This window comes from Oryza brachyantha, chromosome 6, assembly GCF_000231095.2.
Source record: "Oryza brachyantha chromosome 6, ObraRS2, whole genome shotgun sequence".
Taxonomy (NCBI): Eukaryota; Viridiplantae; Streptophyta; class Magnoliopsida; order Poales; family Poaceae; genus Oryza; species Oryza brachyantha.
Window position 1 is genome coordinate 3,191,393 of NC_023168.2, and position 22,599 is coordinate 3,213,991.

Here is a 22,599-nt window from a genome sequence, read left to right on the forward strand (position 1 = left end):
TAAAAATTATAAGTGAATAGCCCAATTCCATATAATCTGGGACTGAGGAAGGAGGTCTGGTATACACTCGTATAAGGTTTGACACATAGTATCAGATGTTCCAACGGAATACCTTTTTCTAGCGTTCCCTTTTCTTTTGCTATGAATTTGGGGTTAAAGATATTTTGTCACTCGAGAATTGATATGCAGGGCTGAATGGCTAAGCATTCTGAAAAGTCGCTGCGACGTCAAACAAAGTCATTATTAAAATCTCTATCAGCTAATTTACTTGCTACTGTCACAAAAATTACGTACAACTTCTGTTCCATATTATAAAACTTCTGATATTTGTCTACATTCATATATATATATATATATATATATATATATATATATATATATATATATATATATATATATATATAGATAAAAAATCTTATAATATGAAAAATGTGGAATACCTAATAAAATATATAATGCTGTATATCGCGCATCCACGCGTGTGGTATGGTCATCTTCTGACGATTTGGAGAAATAGTGAATGATATATCTATAAACGGAAAATAATTTATGAATAAACTTGTACAAATATGTTCTTAGTGATTTAAAAGTAAATACTGGAAAATAAATTATGATAAAAAATCTTAAACTTAACTTTAAATTTATAATTAAAAATTTAAATTTAGGATTAGTGTTGCTATGGGTTTGCATAAGAATAATGTTATTACATAGTGGGTGGATGAAATTAAATCTTTTTTACGTAAGAAACCGTGCTGCAACGCTAGCAAATGAATGAAACATGTAGGATGACCCTTCATTCATTTTATGGGTCGAAAACCTAGTGGTTTGAGAAAACGATGGGTGGAATTAGTGAAAGGACTATTGATTGATTTTTCTTAGAGTCGTGACATTTGTCGAAACCTTATCGGTTCATAGTTTGAATTTTGCAAACCTTGGAAGGAGCCAAGTATGTGGCGACGTAGAATAGATACCACCGCTTCCCGTTGTCCAGCCACACAAGATCTAGATCTAACACTATCCAAAGTTTCAAGCTTGCAGTAATTAAGCATTGCCTCATTTGATCATGGCTACCACTGCTGCTGCTAGCGCTAGTTCTGCAGCCATGCAAGAAACCAAGGCGATGCCTAGCAACTCGATCGTCCACTGGGAGTGCGTCACCGGCGATGTACTGGTCATCGTTGCTGGTCATATTCAGAGCCTGCCCTGTCGTCCCACTCGGCGCTGGCCGGCCGCTCCTCCTCTGGGTTTACTTCACGCACGGTGGGAGCCGCCTCTAGCTGTCCGCCATGCTCCAAATCTCCAGCTGGCTGCTCTTGCTTCCGCCGCTCCGCGTGTCGCTCTACCGCAGCCGCAGGCATGGGATCCCAACCTCCTCCTGCGCCGATTGCCTCGTCGAAGTGGCTGCCGCGCTTGGTGGGTTCTACACCAGGACGTGCTTCGTGTACGGGCTGGGTTCGCAGGCGCTGCCGCTGTCCACGTCCCTATTGTTGGCGACGCAGCTCGCCTTCACCGGAATCACCGATTCACCGCCATGTTCGTGTTCCTGTTCGTGGGGCTCCGCTTCACCCCATTCTCGATCAGCCAACGCTGTCGTGCTGCTCACCATCGGCTCGACGGTGCTGGGATCAGTACTCGGCCTGTCGTTCATGAAGCTAGCGGGCCATTCCTCCAAGGCATACTGAACTGGACAGGGTTCTGCGAGGCCATCGCCGCTGCGGCGCACGCTGGGCTGGTGCTTCCCTTTGTCGAGGTCACCAAGGCTAAATACGACCATCGCACCAGCCCCGCCGCGAGGGTGCCCCTACCCTCGGCAAACATGATGCAGATGCAGACGGTGATGGGCACAACCGGCACTGTGGTGTGCGACCAAGTACTACCTCGTCCTCGTGTGGGCGTGGGACGCCGTGTCCTGACCGACTCGGAAACCACGCGCGCTGTGGACGGGCGAACCGATGGATGAAATTGCTTGGCATAATCGTTACCTTTTTTTATAATAGTAGGGATATAAATATAGATAAGCCTAAACAAAACGAAAAGAGGGTTCGGTTGGATTACAACATGAGTATGTTATTTTTTTTTCACGACTTCATCAGCATCGACACACGCATCCACCTCCCTCTATGGAAAAAAAAACCGGATTCATACCTTATGTCAGGTTTCCTTTACAGCCAGCTACCTCAACTTGTTGATAGTCACGGTCAGCGTCTTACCATTAAACGTGAAAAAGACCAGACAAATTTAACAAAAGCATTTAAATTTATTTGAATCTGAAGTGTTTTTTTAGAGAAGGGTTTTTTTTTAATTTAGCCTCTGTATCTACTCGGATATATCCAGCTATTTTTATTTTGAGAACTCTGAGAATTTAGCCCAAATAGAGAACTTAGCCTCTCAAATACCCAAATCTGAAAAAATTCATGCTTCTATGGAGATTTGAACTAGAATCTTTACCGCAACATTATCGTTACCGTCAGTGTTAAAATTATTGACTTAGGGTCGGCTCCCCCTCTTTTTAAATTCTAGATCTTTTTCATGCACACACTTTATGAACAGCCAAACAATATGTTTTTTCCGAGAATTATAAAATGTGTTTTGAAAACCATATTAATCTGTTCTTTAAAAGTTTGTTAGCAAATACTCCTTCTGATTCACATTATACCATCTCCAGTTTCATAATTCTTATCGTTTTGGATAAATTAAAATCAAACGTTTAAAACTTTAACAAATAATGACTTCAATAATATTTACTTTAAAGATACTAGAACAATATATGTAAGTAAGTCTTAAAAACACTTTAATAAACATAAAAAATATTTATTTATTATATATATTATAATAAAAAATCATAGTCAAATATATGTTTTGGAGATCGTGTCGATTTCCAAAACGATAAAAATTATCAAACTGATATATTTTGACTTTTTTGAAAGTCAAACTTCTTTATGTTTGACCACATTATTTGTAGAAAAAAATATATAGCGATACATTCAATGTTCTATTTAATTAAACTAATTAGTTATATATTTTGCTATAATTTTTCAATAATTTGATCAAACTTTTAAAAATTAATTTTGGAAAAAAATCAAAATATCTTATTAATATAAAACAAATAATATAGAAAAAAAGCTGTTGCTCAGTTTTAATAACTGCCATTGGAGAATTTCACAACTCCACTCGAGGAACACAGTCCTAATCCAAAATTCAAATTTACTGTTTTAAGCTGTTTATATCTTACTTTTAAATCGCTAAAAACATATATATAAAATTTTACCTATAAATTATTTTAATAATTAATAAGTCGTTTCACTCCCACTTAATTTCAGCTGCACATGCGTTACCAAAACGAGCAGTTGACCTGGTCTCCTCAATACAAAGCATTGAAGCAGCAGCAGCACAGGACCAAAAGAATCTCCAAACCACAGCAAGCAGCTTCACCCAGCAAGTGCAAGTCAACACACTTTAACCGCGATATTTATCCCAACCCCCCAAAATGCCCCCGATTTAACCGCGCTTAGTAAAGTAATACTCTCTTCTAAAATAAAATAATTTTTGTAATTACTATCTTTATTGTGGTTAGACGATAAAATATGAATACCATTTTATATATGACTATTTTAAAGTATTTTTTATAATTTTTTTATTAAATAAAATGGATGGTTTAAATGCTGGACGCATGAAAAAGAAGTTTTTCTTTTACAGAAGCAGTAATAATTAACCGAAAAGCACCCTACCTTTTCCGCGGGTAGCAGCGGCAGCGGCAGCAGTTGGGTTCCCGTCCTCCGCTCGCCTTCCTCCCCTCCCCCCTCCGACCCCGCGCCGCCGCGCTCGCTCGATCCCCGCCGCCCGCGGCTGCTCCCTCCCTTGCCCCGGCTAGGGTTCTCCTCCTACAGCGCAGGGGAAATCCGGGCCTCTTTGCTGCTGCTCCTCCGGCGCCGGAGGGATGCGATGCGAGGCATGAGGTAGTTTGTTTCTTGGTGGTTGCTTGGGTCGAGGAAGGCGAAGGATGGTATGGAGTTCACGAAGCAGAGGACTGTCAGGTGAGGCCCCGGGTGCTGCTGCTTCGATTTAGCTTTAGCTTTAGCTTTGGGGAAGTTTGGGGGGTTGGGGGGAGGGGGGCACGGGGAGAAGACGTGTTCTTCTCTTGAGTCAATCTTTCTCGGTCTTGGGTGTGGATTTGAGAAGAATTTGAGCCACCTGTGGTATTCTTGAATTAGTGTTTAGTTCATGAGTTATAGTTATGGTTGTGATTTTATATTGATTTGAATGATTAGGTTTACTTTTCTGTATTGGATAATCTGTTTGACAAGCTGTTAGGTTAGGGCACTAATCGTGTAGTGAAGAATCCTTTAAGTTGTTTGCTAACTTCAGGTTTAACTTTGATGATCAGAGTATGAGAGATGCTTATAAATGCGAGTGAGATAGAAAATGATATCTAATAAGCCTAAGGAGATCATATGTTATGCTGCTAGCTGATGAGCTTAGATGATCATTTTTTATTATTAGATCCACTAAACATATTCTCTAGTCCCGCATAAAATAATCTGGCAAATTAATAATCTTACTTTTTGAGGGAATCTTAATGATATTTTCATCCACAGATTCTACGAGGAGAGGGCAAAGCCAACTATACCCACTCACCAGAAGCAGGCTGGGCTAGCTGCCAGTAAGCTTGGTCTGGAGATTTCGGAGAAGAACAAGATTTTTGTAGCAGGGCAGGACCTTTGGTACAAGAAGATTATTGATCCATCAAGTGATTTCATCTTGACTTGGAATTATGTCCTCCGTATTGCATGCTTCATTGCTCTATTTATGGATCCTCTATACTTCTATGTACCTAAAATCTATTATGGTTCTCCGGATTCATGTATCGGGAGAGACACACGACTAGCCATCATCGTTACTGTCTTCCGATCAATTACCGACCTCTTTTATGTTGTCCAAATTATAATAAAGTTCAGGACTGCATATATTAATCCAAGTTCCACGTTGGGGGTCTTCAGTCGAGGAGACCTTGTCATAGATCCTGATAAAATTGCAAAGCAATACTTGAGATCTGGCTTTGTGGTTGATCTAGTGGCTTCGTTGCCTTTACCGCAGGTAATTTGGTTTCTCTCCCTTGCTTGAATTCATGCTAATGCATGGTATAATTGAAAGCATGGGCTAGCAAGAATGTTCTTTATCAAACATGGAAGTATTGGATCTCAACCTTATATCCTATAAATGTTCCTGCTGTAGTTGCGAGGTTATAGATCTTAGTGTCTTTAGGTGAACTGATCCTCATAGGTTGCTAACATCCTTTCATGGTGCTTGTATTACTTCTCTTAATGCAACTGATTACATTCTTTTGCCTTAGTTAAAAAGGTAATCTGCATTTGTACCTAAAGTTTGAGTTATAGATGTTACCTAACATATTTTTTTCACTTCCCTGCAGATCATTATCTGGTCTGTGATACCATCTGTCAAATATTCATTGTCACAACATGACGATGACATACTGCTTCTGATTGCAATATTTCAGTATGTTCTAAGATTATATCTTGTATTTTCATTGAACTCTAAAATCGTTGAAGTTACTGGAGCATTTTCAAAGACGGCTTGGCAAGGAGCTGCATACAATCTTCTTTTATACATGATTGCTAGTCATGTACGGTACTCATGCGAGTTCTTTACAAATTTTATTCCTTTTTCTGTTTAATACTATCTGGCATATTAGAACCATGCTACTGTTTTCTTCTGTTTTGCTATTTGGAACATCAGGATGTACCTATCCTTTTCAGGTTTTAGGAGCATTATGGTACTTGCTATCTGTCGATCGCCAGACTGCATGCTGGGAAAAATACTGTAGCGATGAGAGTGATTGCCATAAAGGATACCTGGCCTGTGATGTACAGTCTGATTCAAATTGGAAAACTAACACTGCTATCTTTAATAAATGTGATGCCAGTAGCAAATCCATCGATTTTGACTATGGTATGTTCGCACCATTGTTATCAAATCAAGCTCCTGATCAGGGTTTCCTGAAGAAGTTCTTCTATTGCCTTTGGTGGGGTTTGCAGAATCTAAGGTTTGACTCTGAACATATTTGATCTAAGGTTTGTTATTAAGAGGAAGAATTTTGAATATAAGACACATTTTGTGCTCACTGCTAAGAGAAAAAAACAATTATAACTCCCAACATTATTACCTTTTTTTTATCTGATTAATTTAAACTATTATGGTCTGACTGTGATCAAATGATAGCAAATATGAAGATTCTGGTACTTGTACCATGCATTGATTCTTTTTCTTTAACAGTTGCTATGGGCAAACCCTGACTGTGAGTACTTATATTGGTGAGACGTTATATGCTATATTCTTGGCGGTTCTTGGTCTCGTCTTGTTTGCGCATTTGATTGGAAACGTGCAGGTACTTTTATGGTCTAAACTGCATTTACTAGTTGTTTATTTGAGTATTTTCTATATCGTGTTTTGTTCTTGCAACTGTCAACTGAAATAATTATACTGGTAATACCACAACAACCTCTTAGCTTCAAGGCACACAATTTTTAAGGGATTAATGACCTCATCACATTATATTGTCTGCTAGACCTACTTGCAATCGATCACTGCAAGAGTTGAGGAGTGGAGAATAAAGCAAAGAGATACTGAAGAATGGATGAGGCATCGGCAACTTCCTAATAAACTAAGAGAAAGAGTGAGAAGATTTATTCACTACAAATGGCTCGCTACTAGAGGTGTGAATGAAGAATCTATATTGAATGCTTTGCCTACAGATCTTCGCCGTGACATTAAGCGTCACCTTTGCTTGGATCTTGTTCGTCGGGTAAAATTAGCTTTCTTCCCTTTAGTTTTATTTTATTTTATTTTTTCCTTTCTCTGTTTCACATTCAACATAGAGGGGACGACTATAGGATGGAAGATGAATGCTATGGATGCTCTTCTATCCCCTACTTTTTTGTGAGAAGGATATATCCAAATCATGGTTGTTTCCTCCAATCATTTCTACTCTCCACAAGAGATCTTTTTTTCTTTTAAAAAAGGAAACGACATTTCCCTTGTTCTCTTACTATCATGTATCATCAAACCACAAATAGCCCACCATTGCAGAACCAGCTAATGCATGGACCTACTCATTTTTTGCTCTGCTCATCGAGTTATGCTGGAGCTTTAGATTTTGAATATGGTACAGCTGACATGATTGATCTAAATCCTATTGTCTGAGTGAGTACACATTTGAAGATTCACCTTCTCCCTCTCCCCTTTGTTGGCCAGTGAAGCACTTGATACTGGCAGTTTTTTATTAACTTGACAATGGCAATTGACAGTTAATGTATGTGTTGTGAGGTCATCATTGCCATTCATGTAACATTTTATTTCAGTGAGATCTTGATGTTTTATATCAGTTATTGATTCTCTCTAATTTCAAATTGCAATGCTTTAGGTTCCCTTTTTCTCCCAGATGGACGACGGTCAACTTCTGGATGCCATTTGTGAGCGTCTTGTATCTTCCTTGAGCACAGTGGGCACATACATTGTCCGTGAAGGTGATCCAGTGACAGAGATGCTTTTTATCATTCGTGGGAAGCTTGAAAGCTCCACTACTGATGGTGGCCGGACGGGCTTCTTCAATTCAATCACCCTAAAAACTGGTGATTTTTGTGGTGAAGAATTGCTTGGATGGGCTCTTGTTCCCAAGCCTACGGTCAACTTGCCATCCTCCACCAGGACGGTGAAGACAATTGTTGAAGTGGAGGCATTTGCTCTCCGAGCTGAGGATCTCAAGTTTGTTGCAAGCCAATTCAGGAGGCTCCACAGCAGGAAGTTGCAGCACACATTCCGCTACTATTCTCACCATTGGAGGACATGGGCAGCTTGCTTCATCCAAGCAGCTTGGCGCCGCTACAAGAGGAGGAAACTGGCCAAGGATCTGAGCATGAGGGAGTCATTCTCTTCCAGGAGATCATATGAAGACGATGGGTCCCCTGAGCACAGCCTTGAGCTGAACGCAGCCAGGAAAGGAGCCCATATCATTAAAGAACTCCCAAAGTTTAGGAAGCCTTCTGAGCCAGACTTCTCAGCAGAGCATGACGATTGAGGGACTTGCTACAGAGAAATAGTCACTTCTGCTGTAAACACTGCACTCTATTGTCCTGGAACATGCATCGACCGGTGACAGATTTGTTGATAGGAGAAAATGCTGAAGCTCAAACTTTGCATGGTGAAACAAACATCAACGAACGGTGGTACGGGAATTAGGTTCTTGGAGTTGCAGACAGAATGATAGATTATAACCACCTCTTTCACTCTCTCTGCACCTGGTGATTGTGTTACTGTAGGTTAGCTTAGTGATTACAGTTTACACCGCGTTCATTCTGTAAATGCAGATGTGATTATGTTGGCGATGTTGTTGGGAACAACTTGAGACCTCATAGTAGCAGATTGTTGTATTCACTGGCCGAGCAAATTCTAGCGCCTCGGCGAATACTCCATGTTTCTTCTTTCGGAGTGTATATGTAAATCTCAGGAGGGAAACTGTTCATTATTCAGTTGCAATGCAATCCCTGTTTCAGTGATTTGGCTATTATCTGGCGATTTACTGCTCGTGTCCTAGTGCTCCTTACGGGAAAATTTTGGATGTACATCGTACTGCAGACGATCTTAGTTGAAAAATTTCCCTCACCTACGGGAACTGAACTGTTTGGTACGAAATTTCTGGTAAATTTATACTGAACCACTAAATACAAACAAATGTCCGCCTGCTCGTGCCTGTTACAGTTAAGACTACTTTGGTACTTCTCGCCGCTTGTTTGGCGATTATTACTACAGTTTCCACTTTCAAAATCAGTGGGTTGATTGTTTAACTTTTTCATAGAAAAACCAAATAGCATATTTGTAAATAAAAAATAATTTATGAAACTTTTATATATGTATTCTTAGCAATTTACGCCAATTCTGAAAAACAAACTTCGATAAAAAAAAAATTAAAATCAACTCTAAATTTAAGGTTGAAAATTCAAATTTTGGTATATAAGCATAAGCGAAAAAATGGGATCAGTCATTTGTGTTTCATATGCCAATCTGAAGGGCAAACTGAATTACTGATACTGATAGTGGATAACATTATAGCCAGGTAAAATACTGGTCTTTTACAGAACAAACAGTTAATTTAGCTACCTTAGCTACACCAGCTATTTTGCCGGTGCTAGAACTGGAGACCAGGTAAAAAAAAAAATGGATTGGAAGTGGTATTCAGTAATTTGTCTGCTTAAAGAATGCTTAAGGGCTACTGAATCTAGTGTTACTACTTGTGAGGATGTGCCTCTACATCTGGTGCAGTCCTTCGTGGCATCTTCCTCTTCTGCATATACTTCGCATACGAATACCAGACACCTCCAAATGTGTTGATCACCAATCCAGTAACGTTGAGCGTATGTACTTCCACACCTCCCAGCAGAACGAAACCCAGGGTCTGAAAGAGCCAACAACGCGAGATGATACCAAATGTTAAAGTTCTACAATACGGCGTTTCAGATTTTCAGTAATTCAGCTAGAGATAGAAGTGCTTACAGTAGATCCAACACCCTTGAGAACTCCTACTATCGTTGTCGTCAGGGCAGAGTTCACGATCGTGCACCAAAACATTGTGAAGTTTAGGACGATGCCCATCACCAGTGAAACAAAAAGAATAACACTGAATGATAGAGAGGCTGTCTGCATTGCAAGTGACACCACCAGATAATGTAGTTAAGGAAACCGGATAGAGGAAAGCACTGCAAACCAGATTGCTATCTTTGATGTCCTATTTAAATTTGATAAATATCACTAACCTTTTCAGAGAGTACTGAAAGAGAATAGGGGAATTCTCCTGTTGCTATAATGATGAAAAACAGAAAGGGAAGTGATAGAACGCTGTTATAGAACATCAATTCCACAGAGGAAAGACCATCCTCTGCACCTGATTTCTCCACTAGAATCAAATACATTGTCTGCATACACACTCAGCTGTCAGTTACAGTGAGAAACACAGACAATTATCTGAGAGCCACAATAGTGAACATATTATAACCTGGAAGAAGACAGACGTCAGAGCCATGGAGTATCCATACAAGTCAAAGGAAAAATCTCCAAGAGCTGCAATAAGTACTCCAGCAGCCGTGCAGATAACTGAAAGGGACACCTAAATAAATTTGTAGTAGTAAGAGCCAAATATAGTGTATTTTGAAGAAAAATTGAAATATGGTTAGAACCTGTTTATAGGATACTATAGTTGGCTCCATTCAAAATCCTGAAAGGATTGCATGGTAAATCTTGTAATTCAGTGGCAATATTAAGTTGTTGACATCTACTCAATTTTGTTTAGTGCTCTCGTGATTCCACTAGAAGCATATGGATTCCAAAGGGGAGTACAAATTGACACAATCTTAGAAGGCCAAGTCTTCGATTAGGAGTTTATTCAAATATCCTACTCCCTCCGTTCTAAAATAAGTGACCACTTTAGGAGAGAGATGACAATTTATGAGGGGAGAAATGACCAAGACACCCTTTATCAAATGAGAGATGTTTATGATGGAAGAGTAGTTGGGGCTAAGATGGGAGGAAACTGAAGGAGATGTGGTAGGTAGAAGAATTAATATTCCAAAGTGGTCAGTTATTTTAGGAAAATCTTGAATCCAAAGTGGTCACTTATTTTGGAATGGAGTACCTAACTTTATTATGACAATTCACATCGAAAAGCCGCAAAACCGACTCCCAAAATCTAAAAGTAACATCTTGGGTAGGAATGGCAGGTCTAAAGTAAAACATTACTATGTGTGAAACCTAGTTCAAAACTGCGCTAACCTGTGTTGGTGGTTTCCCCTTTCCCCGTAAACACCCAGCCACCAGTACAGCAAGGGGAGTGAGCCTCTTAATTGCAATATACATAGGAATATTAACACCCTTTAGGCTTGCTAGAGCAAATGCAACATTTGCATTGTAGAAAATCGACACTGGAAGAAGTTTCCTTCCTGTTGCTATACTGAAATCTTTTCTTTTAGACATTCCTAGAATTTGACCAAAATGTATGAAAATTGCTGTAGCTATTTGCTGCAGAAAAAGAGTTAATGAACCAAACAATCAGGGTTAGAAAAACATACAAACAAAAGTTGAATTTTGTCATCACTGATGACTGATGTTCGTTTATAGTCATACCTGCAAGGTGAGAAGAGTCATTGAGTGAGCATACTGCATAAGAATTGCTTTGTTCACGAAAACCATTGCCATAGATGCGATTCCATAGGAAAAGGCGGCAGATAAGCTGAACGAGAAGACAAACATGGAAATGGTCAGAACTTCCAATGCATTTCCTGCTTCAATCAGGTCTGAAATAGATCCATACATAGATGTACAGAAAACTGCAATATTTATGACTAGCAACAGGGCAAATTCTCAGGTATTGCTGGCAGGATAACAAATGCACTAATGATGTCCTCTAGTCTCCAATAATCAAATAAGTCAAGAAGATTCCCCGACAGCATCTTTGGCAATACCAATAGCTCTAGCTCGGGATGATGAAATCAACCTAACGTGTTATACTTAAATCACCATGCAGAGCCATTCGTGAAGATAGTTGACTTGCTATTTTAACAAAAAGCAACAGGCTTCCTTAGGTGAAAAGAAAGGCCTCTAAATTCTCAAGAACAACGAAGGATATCCAGCAAAGAAAAAAAAAGAAATAATTCATGTCGCCTCCGCATTAGCCCGAACAATGCTTATTCGCCTCGGCCCCTGGCAGGTCTCAAATCGATGCAAAGACATCTCTAGCAACAATCACCCACAACAAACAAGCTCTTCCCCATTTCTTGCATTCGCACTACAGAATGAATCAAGAAACGAACAATCAGCTCCTCCGGCCGGATGCTACAGCGGCTAGCGGCCAACCACACGAAATCGAATCGTCAGCCGGCCGCGGCGACGGGCGCTCTCCTCCCAATTTCGGTCGACCGCACGCCACGGGCGAGGAGGGCAAAGAAGAGGGGAAGCTGAAGCAAGAAGAACAAGGAGGAGGAGCCAAAGCAGGCGCGAGGCGCTCACCTGAGGAAGGAGCTGGGCTCGCCGGTGTCGGCCCCCATCTCTCCTCGTCGTCGTCGTCGCGTCGCGTCGCGGTTTCTTTCCGACAAGCCGGCTGCTCTCCCTCCGCGAGGTGAGGAGGGGCGCGAGCTACATGGACCTCTCGAGAGATCTGGAGCCGGGTTTTGTGGAGTCCCAGGGGAACCTGGGCCTCTTTTTCTTCAGGGGAGAGTGTCGATTACTCTTCCCGGTTCTCAAAAAGTTATTATCTGTTACTTGTCCGATTTGTTTCATAAAAACAGTAATTATTATGTTAAAGTTCGGTAAAATAAAAGTTAAGTATATTTGGATTTAAAAAAACATGGGGCAAGTGTATTAGGGTTTTAAAAGTAAATAATACTACCGTCTTTAACACACACAATAATATATATGAAAATTAGACCGGGTGTAGTTAATTCCTTCGCGTCTAAAGTACACAAACACATTCATATCTGTTTCTGCTTTCAGCCAACAGAAAATATATACCGTTAAATCCTATATATGTGAATGATACAAATATGTATATGTAGTAGGTATTTTAAAGTCTTTTTTGTTAGAGGTAGTACACGTGGTTTGAATCATAGTAAATTCAAACTTTAAATACTTGACTATGAATCACTTTTAAAATATTTACTTTAGAAGACATGTAACTATATGTATAGATTAATTTGGAATTATATTTTAATGAAATATATGGTTATTGATATTTTTATACATATTTTAAAAGAAAATGGTGGTCAAAAATAGTTTTTAAAGTTGTGTCTTTGACTCTTTGTAGGGCAAGAATTATAGAATGGGATGGAGTATGAAAGATCGGTCCATTTCATGTCCAATGATCTTAGTAAGAACATCTCCAAGCAAGGCTAAAATTTATCTTTTAAAATATTTAATTTAGTCATTTATATGAAAAGATTTTGTCCCTAAATTGATGTGCACTCTAAAAACCTCACTGTTCAAATTCTAAAGGCCAGTTACCATTGTCTAAATTTTAAAAACTCACTTCATATCCATTCTCCATATCCACTCTCATTATTTCTCTGAAAAATTTAGGCACATCCATGTGGGACTCATGCATAGCCATCTAGTTTGTTGGGAGACAGGCTTGCCAGATTTGGCTATTAAGGAGACAAGCTCAGTCATTCCGATAACATGACAAGTCATATGAGTACTATTTAGTGGCTATTTTTATAATATAAGTGCTAGAATTTAGAATAGAGAATCATTTGATCATTATCTTTGTAAGGCTCTTTTGAAACAAATGAATTTTAGTAGATTTGTATAGGAAATAGTTTAATTTCTTCAAAGTTCCTACTTTTTTTTTCAAAACGAATGACACTTAGAGCCTATTCGTTTTGGAAAATATATAAATAAATGGCAAAATTTGCTATAGGGCATCAAAAAAACGTGTAATTAGCTGGTGGACACTCGAAGATCACAATTTTGCTGTAGGGCACCATAAAAATATGGTAATTAGCTGCTAGACACTCCGGCCATTATTTTATTAATTTCGAAGTGAAAAATTTGAAAAATGACAAGATTGCCCTCGGTGGTCGGTTCACCACCGCCCTCGCCGTAGCTGGGTCGCCGCCGCCGTCGTCTGCTCAATCGCCCTGTAGGCTAGGTTCTGGTGTGGTATGGTGTCGAGACCGACTGAGTCTGGTTTGACCGGACCTAGTTGGCACAACAGGTTTGCCACCGAGGGCAATCTCGTCATTTTTACTCTAAAATTAATAATATAATGGACGAAGTGTCTACTAGCAAATTACCATATTTTTGTGGTGCCCTGTAGTAAATTCGTGATCTTACGGTGTCCACTGACTAATTACGCGTTTTTTCGATGCCTTGTAGCAAATTTTGCCTAAATAAATTGGATTCCTATGAAAATAATTCGGTTTGCCAAAATAATATATAGCATTTAAATAAATGATGTATATGAAAAGCACATAAAATTTTTCTTTCCTACAAGTTGCAAAGAGGAAATATAAGAAAATTTTCATCGATCGAAACCTCTTGAAAAAAATGCTATGGATTGATGTGAGCATGCATTCCAATTCAGACTTTTCCTATTCACATGATTTAAATTTTCTTTAAACCAAATGTGCCCATAGGTTTTGTACATAGGGTTGACAACAGGATGGGTTGGAGTCATGTTAGATAAAAACAACTCTTCTCCGACCCTAACCCCGAAATAGGTACCTGGGGGATTCGATCCTTGACTAGAGCCCGACCGGTCCTTGGCCTTGAAGTGCCCCGATGCCCCCCCCACCCCCGCGAAAATGAGGAGAAAAACTGTATCGCCCGATGCCATAGCCGGTGGTATGGCAGGACCGAGATCGGCAAGTGTGAACATGTCACCAGACAAGCGCATTCTTCGTAGGAATGCACTTGACCTCCTTTGGCACATCAAGGAGAAACATACTGACATTGAAACTCTTCATTGCTTCCTTGAACCCGCTGTAGTTGGACGGCATGTCATTGAGCCGAAAAGGCAGGTTGTCCAAGTGGTACAGCGTGCAGCCCCATATGTACTTGACCTTGACGTCCTCCTTCTCAACAACCTTCCGCTGTAGTTGGACGGCATGTCATTGAGCCGGAAAGGCAGGTCGTCCAAGTGGTACAGCGTGCAGCCCCATATGTACTTGACCTTGACGTCCTCCTTCTCAACAGCCTTGCTCACTCCTCGGTGCGGCACTATCTCACGACACCTCCCCACGCGTCAACACGACCACCCGATCTTTTCGCTTATACTTATACGCTAAAATTTGAATTTTTAAACCTTAAGTTTAAAGTTGATTTTGAGATTTTTTTAAACCGACTCTATTTTTTAGCATTAGTTTTATGTCGCCAAGAATACATATATAAAAGTTTTATTTATAAATTATTTTTTCATCTGTAAATATACTATTTGGCCTTTTGATAATCACCCCAAACTTGAAATCCGCCTCCCGCGCACCACCAGGTCATGCACCGCCGCGCACCGGGTTGCGCTGGCTACAGGCAGGCCGGCCGATCCCGAGCCTCCCCACTGCCTAGGCTACTGCATTCCCTCTTCCACCTTCTTTGCAGGCACGTTGAGGTCGATCGATTCCTGCCATGGCTGCATGCAGCATGCAGCTAGCCGGCCGGAGAAGCACGCGAGAAACGGATCGGAGAAGGCAACCTGAGAGGGCTGAAAGTGCTCGCCGCCGCCTTCGCGATCGGTGGATGAACGCCGGCTCCCCTAGCTTCACGCCTTCGCCTACACCGCTGGGATGGCCGGCTCGGTTGCCCACATGTATATAGCGGATGACTCTGGGTTGACACATGCGTATTTTAGAGTTGACTCTAGTTTATCTAAATAAGCTAAATTTTACTTTATGATGATACTTAGATTTTTTATTGAACTGGAATTGATCCTAAATCATCTGCAGGTCGATCCATGCTCATGTACGTCCGCGCCGTGCCTCTCAAATGTCGCCGCCATTGCTAGCAAGCCATTGCCGTCTTCTTTTTTATTTAAAAAATGATTTTGTCCTTTCTTTATTTGGCTGTTTTAATCTCTTTATCCGCTCACAACCTTTTAACTTACAAGTATATCTTCAGCCGTGGGATCTTTTATTCACCATTTTAGTTTATGCTACGCAGGCTCAAAAAAGTGTTCAGAATAATGTTGTCAGCAAATATGAATGGATACAAATTCTGTCGGATCAATCATGCACCTCCAACCAATGTTTGGACAGCATTTTCTCCAGCAATCAAAATCACCAAGGTGTTTTTGTCAAAGTGAAATCTGAAAACTTTTACTACTGCATTATATCCAAATCCTACAATATGGATTAACTTTGGCTGCACTGTGCCATGAACCATATTTTAGTTGGAACGCTGTGCTAGTTTAATTATTTTTATTCCCTATGAATTCGCGGTACATGCTGAAATATGTACAAATAATTATATTGTTTTTGCACTTGCATGATATTGATTGATCATTGTCTATGTAGATATTTTAGAAGAAACATGTTAGCTACCATATTTGTTTTCAAGTTTAACATAATAACATTGTTGGTGCTTATCTCATAAAGTTAGAGGAAACATGTTAGCTATATCAATGTTGGATTGTCGCTAGAAATTACTCAGAGGAAAACTTTTAGTCCCCTGCCTTTGCTTCTGTCTTGAAAAGTAAGCACAAATTAGACGGATTGAGATCCCTTGCAGTCAAAGACATCGTGCCTTTTTCACTGATAGGTGGGCCCAACAAACCCTAGGCCCACATGTCAGCGACAAAGATACCATGTCTTTCACTGCGGAGGAACCGATCCAAATTAGGCACCCTTCCATTCTAGCTCCTTGGCTATTTGGTTTGATTCGTTTAATTACGTTGCTGTTATGTTCTCTATCTTTACCACATCTGTCGTATTACAAATCTGGAGCTTTTTAAATGGTGATGCTCTTCTAATTTCATTGAACAAGCCATTGACATGGTACTGAGCTATTTCTAATTTTCTACGTACATTGGCAAGTGAAAATGGTTTTTTTTTCATATATTAATCTACATTTTACATGGCTTTGCAATCCAGATACATGTTGCACTAGGAATCTATTCATTTCATTTGTTTCCCTCCTTATTCTTTTATCCTACTATGCAATTCTCCTACCTGACCATCCTACTGAATAGCAATCAATAATTTTAGAAATCATTTCCAGCTAACAATGGTTGCAAAAATAGTACAATTAATGCTTATGGATGGAGCAGTAACTTAGGTCCAGTTACATGAAGTATGGTTGAAATAATTCCCTTGCCTTTTCTATTGTCAAAAATTTGCGATTCTGGTACGTTGTCATCATTCGTAATGTATTGTATATGTTCTAAAATATAACCATTTCTAGGTTGTTTAAATAGTAAGGTTATGTCATTATTCTCTTTTATTCATTTTAGCTGTCAATTTTTAAAGTTTGAATTGTTTAATTCCTTTTCAAGCACCTGATTGTTTTGTAAATAATTGAAATAAAGTGAATCACAAAAAATGGCGCAAGAATGACTATATTGTGGTGCAGAATTTAAATTCTTGAAATATTTATATTTTGTAACGAATGTAGTACAATGTATGGGGCATTTAATTATTTGTCACTGCTACTGATACTGGATCCACATGTCATATATACAAATGTTAAATACTGAATATAAGAGTGATAAATAATTAAATATCCTATAATGGAGTATGGGTGTCCCATAGCAACATTTTGCGGGCCTCTGGCTAGTTATTTATATTCTTTTACTCCACTTCTATCCAAGGGACAGTCAAGCTGCCTGTTATCCTTGGCTGCTTCGTGATCTCAATCTCCTTCTACCACCTGATTTGCTTGCTCTATGTCATTCATCATGATCTCATTCTGCTGTTGCACCTCAAAATTGTGGGAGTTCAAATCTCTGGAGCTGAGAATTGTCGACAAAAAGCGCGCACCCATCCAGCTTCTCCAAGAACTGCATGCAGCCCTTACCTTACTGAACTCCTTATAGAAAAATGTTGCAAACCAGGTAAGTAGCATCAGACTTGACACTGTCATGACGATGATGATAAGCCCAGAGAAATCACTGGTGTCGAGTCTAGGTGAACCAACATCGTCGGTTGTGTTAACAGGAAATGGAATTAATGTGTTTCTTGGGGTACTGGGTGACTCCATCATCGCCATCAGGGCCTCCGAGACACGCCTCCCTAGCAGGGAACCTTGTGGAAAAACCTGAAGAAATACATCGACATATTAAAAATGAACACAAATACAAACTTGATCATATCATATAACGTAAGGGATTCAAAGGATGAATCTAGACAAGCATTTGTCTAGATTCATCCCTCGAGTCCCTTGTATTTGAGGACGGAGGTAGAATTTTCATGTCAGGGAGATGTAGGTAACCTACAAATGCAAATCCACCGCTCTTGTATACTGGGCCAGCCATGGTGTATTTGTTGGGGAAATGTGACCGGAAGAGCTTCAGATATGGGATTTCGTCGAAGATGGCTTTGACACTTCCATCTGACAGGGCTTGGTTATATTGTTCCACCGTGCCAAGATGACGCAAGTTTGACTGTTTGAAACCCATCTTAATTAGCGAGTCCTTGACGAAGGAGCTCTCGTGATACCCCACAGGGTCCCCACCCCTTATGAGTTCTTCGACATCAGTCACTGCAGGTCGTAGTTGCTGCACCGTCGACATTGATGTCAGGCTCGCTGTGTAGTTCGTTGTCAAAACCAACACAAAAAAACACCCATACGATCACTACTATTCTTGACATGTTACTTTGTAGCTTCTCCCCTAAAAAAACACAATTTTGAACAAGATTCATGTCAATCGATGTAAACTAGCAAGATATAGTAAAATAGTTTTCTTACCATCCAGGTCGAGATACCTGAAGTTACCATATTATCTATTGTAAAAAAATAGTATTTAGAGGTACTATAATTTTAAACTAAAAAATTTGGTGCCTTTAATTGCTTTATCAAGAATCACAAATTTTCTCATAGTTAAAACATATACTAATACACGTACTATGGGAGAAAACCATGGTTGAGAAGATGAAGTAGAAGGTAGTGCCAAGCTGCTCCGATGGCGTGCCACGAAATCTAGGGTTGATTCGGTGCTCCAATACCCACACAACAAAGCCGATGAAGAGGAACAAAGCAATGGTTACAAGCCAGAGGGTCCCGGTGAATGGCTTCGGAAAGATCCACATGCTCTTGCGTGTGTCCTTCTTAGCCATCACCATCATTGTCCATCCTAACTCAGTGAATGGCACGGTGAACGTAACGTTCTCCATCCTTTTCGCTGTGATTGTTATGTCACCAACAAGCACATCAACTTCCTGCATTTAAACATGATATTAGCCCTTTTGATTAGTTAATGCACAATGGACAGTTTAAATAAATTAAATTTGGTCTCCTAAGTATATAAACTGTACAATTCAGATATTCTATCCCAATATTATTTATGTCCATCAATTAACTGACCTTTCTATGCACCCTCTCGACGAGATGGTTGTAATCTTCAGAACGATTGTCTGTCACATACTCGTAGCCCCCTTCATACTTCAATTCCTGCATGACCCTGTGAAACAAATCAATACAGTATCCTGTGATGTTAGCACTACTAGCTGTTGTATTGCCAGCGACGTTCACGAACTGTCTGAACCCATTTTTCCTTGGAACAGCGATAACAAGACTCTTTCCACTTGGTGAAACCTCCCACCCTTTTGGAACATTGGTTGTATCACCGGGCCAGATGATTATCTTAAGCCACTTTGCATCTGCACGGCGATCATAGTAGCTGATTGGATGCTCATCTTGCATCCAGGTGCCGACTGTTCTTGTACCCCTGCCGATCACATTCAGAATATCATATCGCAACTGTTGTTGCTGATACCCATTGTTGTAATCCAGGCTAAACTTTCCTGCCAAACCATCAAATGTTGTCTTGAGAACTGAATCAAGAAGCGTCTTGCCGGTGATTGGTAGCTCATCTTGTGCCAGGCCAGTAGCAAAGCTTGCTAGTCTAGCTGTCTCGGCTGCAGTAGCAATGGCCCATGCCGTGTCGTATGCCCACAACAACTGCATGCTCGGTTCATCGTGCAAATGGGAATGGTCAGAATATGAGCTGATCATCTTTCGCTGGAACCTTGCAAAAAATCTCTTGACATGGTCTGTTTCATTCACGGATGGTCGGAGAGTGAGAACCCCTTCCATGGAATTGATGGCATGATCAGATCTGAGGCTGTCCACCGCATTCCCAATAGTAGAGGTGACAATCCAGGCATAGCCCTGAGACATCATGCCAAGATCATTGGCCATGGCGAAGAAGCGAGCAGCCATGCTTGACCTCATGTGCACGATGAACACCCGCGTCTCCATACGCTTCAGGCGACGCATCACTTCGTGAACACGATCTTCAGTGGCATCGACTGGCACAAACACAACATCAGAGATCTGTGTCTCCATGCCGTCCAGTTCATGGGCGAGTTTTGGGAAAATGGCAGCGCCATGCGGCGAGTCCTCGCACACCAGGATGACCTGGCGCCATGAGAAAGACATGGCGATGCTGGCGATTGGCTTAGCTTGGAGCAAGTCATTTGCTGCAGCTTGCACGAAGTAAGGCATTATTTTGTGTGGTTGCTCGCCTGATGATGCTGGAGAAATGCCCGACAAGGACAGGATTGGAATGTGCTTATGGTTGCCTAGGTGTGCCAGAAAATCTGCTTCGGTTAATGTCTGAGGTGCCACGATAATGGCTTCAACTTGCACATTCTTGATCAGGTCCTCAGCTGCACACATATAAAAATTTCCCATAGTTCATACATGTAATATGATTAGGTGAAAAGCAATTTTACAGTCTTTGATTAAGTACTGAGAGTTACCAAAATTTAGTGTAAAATTTGGTATCTTCTGATACCAAAATTTACATAGAAAAAATGGTACCTCCTAGTACTTTCTCAAGAATGGTAAAATTACTCTTAGATGAATTGCTAAATATATCTTATCAACGTTTCAAATAAAATTTTTAATATACTTATAAAAATATATGTTTAGATTTAAATTTTACTATACTAACCTTTCATACTAGAAGGTGCCATAAAAATGCCCTAAATCTGATATGAGGATTTCATAAATAATCAAAGTAATTAAAACGTAGGTTGAGTAATTAAGTACGTAGTTGCCCCAATTGTATATAACTCTGAGAAAACTTGCTAGCTAGAAACATATAAATTTAGGGTTTTTTTACCGTACTTAAAAATTATCTTAAGATACCAAGAATTTAATATGAATTTTTGATATCTTAAGATACAATGTATCTAAAGGTACCACGCTTTTTTACACTCAAAAGTATGGTACCTTAAGATACTTTTTCAAGTATGATAAAAAAGCTCATATATTTAACTTACCGGCGTGTGCTGCCGCCACGGTAGGATCGTCGTCATCGCCATGGGAATCCCTAACATGGAGCTGCACCCGTGTGGCAGAGCTCGGATGCTTCATGTAGAAATCCTCCAACGCCATCTCGATGCAGGTGCGGCTCTTCCTCCCCGCGTCGCTCCGCAGGTCCAGCACCACGCCGACCCTCACCGCCGCCGCCGCCGGAGACGGAGACGACGACGACGACGACGTGGGGCAAATGATGAGCAGCAGAGTAATCATCAACCAGCTGGTGAATGTGGTGTGTGTCATGGCGGCAGCCATTATCGATCGGCAGCTCGATATATCCACTGCATGCAGCAGACCACGCGCTGTGTAAGCTGCTAGCTGATCAGGATATGATATGATGCTCAAGCTACCGTATAAACTTGTCTAGGTTTAGGAACAGCATACGTACGTACGTATTTATAGGCATCTCGTTCTCTCTCTGCAACGACGCATATGCATGCATTCACGTAGCTAGCTAGGTAAAATTACTATACACATGTACAAGTATACGCGGCGAGATCGATGGGGGCTCAGCGTCTTGTACAGAGTTGACGTGTTCATGCATGCATATCCAAGTTGTTAGCAGAATGAGCAAATTAAGTAACCCTAATATATCCAAGTGGTTTGACCTGCAGGTTAATTTTTGTACGTTCTAGATCGAAGCAGTACCACTTGACGACAGTGGCTCAAAGTCTGCAGCTACTTACAATTAATTAATTCGTTGATACATTTCTGCATTCATGCGTACTTTCGTGGGAGCATGCAAAAAATTTTGGAGGATATATACCGTACGTGTGGAAATTTAATTATTTTTCTATATTATATAAATGAATGTAGAGATGAGAGTTGAAATCTGAAACGACCAAGTAATTAATTAATATGAAGCACCTGCATTTCAGTGTTCGATCAGTCAGTCACTGTCATCCCCTATGACTTCTTTTGAGTTCCTTTTACATTGATTTTTAAACCGTCGTTGACGTTGCCAGAAATTGATGTTAGGAAAATAGATGTATAATAGACACAGAAATTTATCTAGAAAACTCCTGCAGGAAGACTAGCTATAGATGCCAATTGACAATGATTACTCTGAGAATATGACTGAAACGTACGTGGGGAATAAAAGTGGATCACCACACACTCTTTTTATGTTGCTTACAATAGATATAAATAAAGGGAAAAATAACATGAGTCTTGATAGAAAACTAATATCATAATCCGGATATATTGTATGCTAAAATTTAAATCTCATAAATTTAAATAACATATTTAGCAATTTCCACCTTCAATGAATTTATCTAGGAGCATAGAAACCATCATTGGCCAAAGAGCCTCACGTAGATAAAATCAGCTGGTGCCAAATAGTCTATATGACTAAACTACAGTACCAACAAAACTTGAGCACACCAAAATCTCAGCATTCACCTCTGCTCTATTTTTTACACTTCAACACAGTAGCACTAATATCCTAAATATCTCTTGTATTTTCAATTTTTCCCAATTTCGATGGAGCTCCAAAACATGCAGTAAACTTCATCATTTTCATCTTTTTATTTGATAGCAATAAAAACTAGATATACATATGGTATTTTT

General features: G+C 40.0%; 3 protein-coding genes and 1 pseudogene across 3 annotated transcripts; 2 read left to right on the forward strand and 2 right to left on the reverse strand.

The window, feature by feature from the left end:
* The first annotated feature begins 1,063 nt into the window (after positions 1–1,063).
* On the forward strand, positions 1,064–1,960 carry LOC102701832 (annotated as a pseudogene).
* A 1,836-nt stretch (positions 1,961–3,796) lies between these two features.
* LOC102702292 (cyclic nucleotide-gated ion channel 17-like) lies at positions 3,797–8,272 on the forward strand. The gene is made up of 7 exons (XM_006655802.3): positions 3,797–4,034; positions 4,596–5,094; positions 5,429–5,641; positions 5,775–6,061; positions 6,292–6,403; positions 6,584–6,820; positions 7,439–8,272. The coding sequence occupies exons 1-7, from the start codon at positions 4,006–4,008 to the stop codon at positions 8,090–8,092; spliced, it is 2,031 nt and encodes a 676-aa protein (XP_006655865.1). The 5' UTR covers positions 3,797–4,005; the 3' UTR covers positions 8,093–8,272.
* Positions 8,273–9,027: 755 nt separating this feature from the next.
* Positions 9,028–12,232, reverse strand: LOC102702569 (UDP-galactose/UDP-glucose transporter 7). The gene is made up of 7 exons (XM_006655803.3): positions 12,070–12,232; positions 11,188–11,293; positions 10,837–11,082; positions 10,064–10,174; positions 9,825–9,983; positions 9,565–9,708; positions 9,028–9,466 (listed from the first exon to the last, which is right to left on the reverse strand). Exons 1-7 carry the CDS (start codon positions 12,105–12,107, stop codon positions 9,299–9,301), a joined length of 972 nt encoding a protein of 323 aa, XP_006655866.1. The 5' UTR covers positions 12,108–12,232; the 3' UTR covers positions 9,028–9,298.
* A 2,203-nt stretch (positions 12,233–14,435) lies between these two features.
* LOC102702108 (glutamate receptor 2.9-like) lies at positions 14,436–21,105 on the reverse strand. Its single transcript, XM_040524875.1, has 6 exons — positions 20,991–21,105; positions 19,066–20,372; positions 18,608–18,920; positions 17,978–18,288; positions 17,560–17,799; positions 14,436–14,648 (listed from the first exon to the last, which is right to left on the reverse strand). Exons 1-6 carry the CDS (start codon positions 21,103–21,105, stop codon positions 14,436–14,438), a joined length of 2,499 nt encoding a protein of 832 aa, XP_040380809.1.
* Between the last annotated feature and the right edge of the window lie 1,494 nt (positions 21,106–22,599).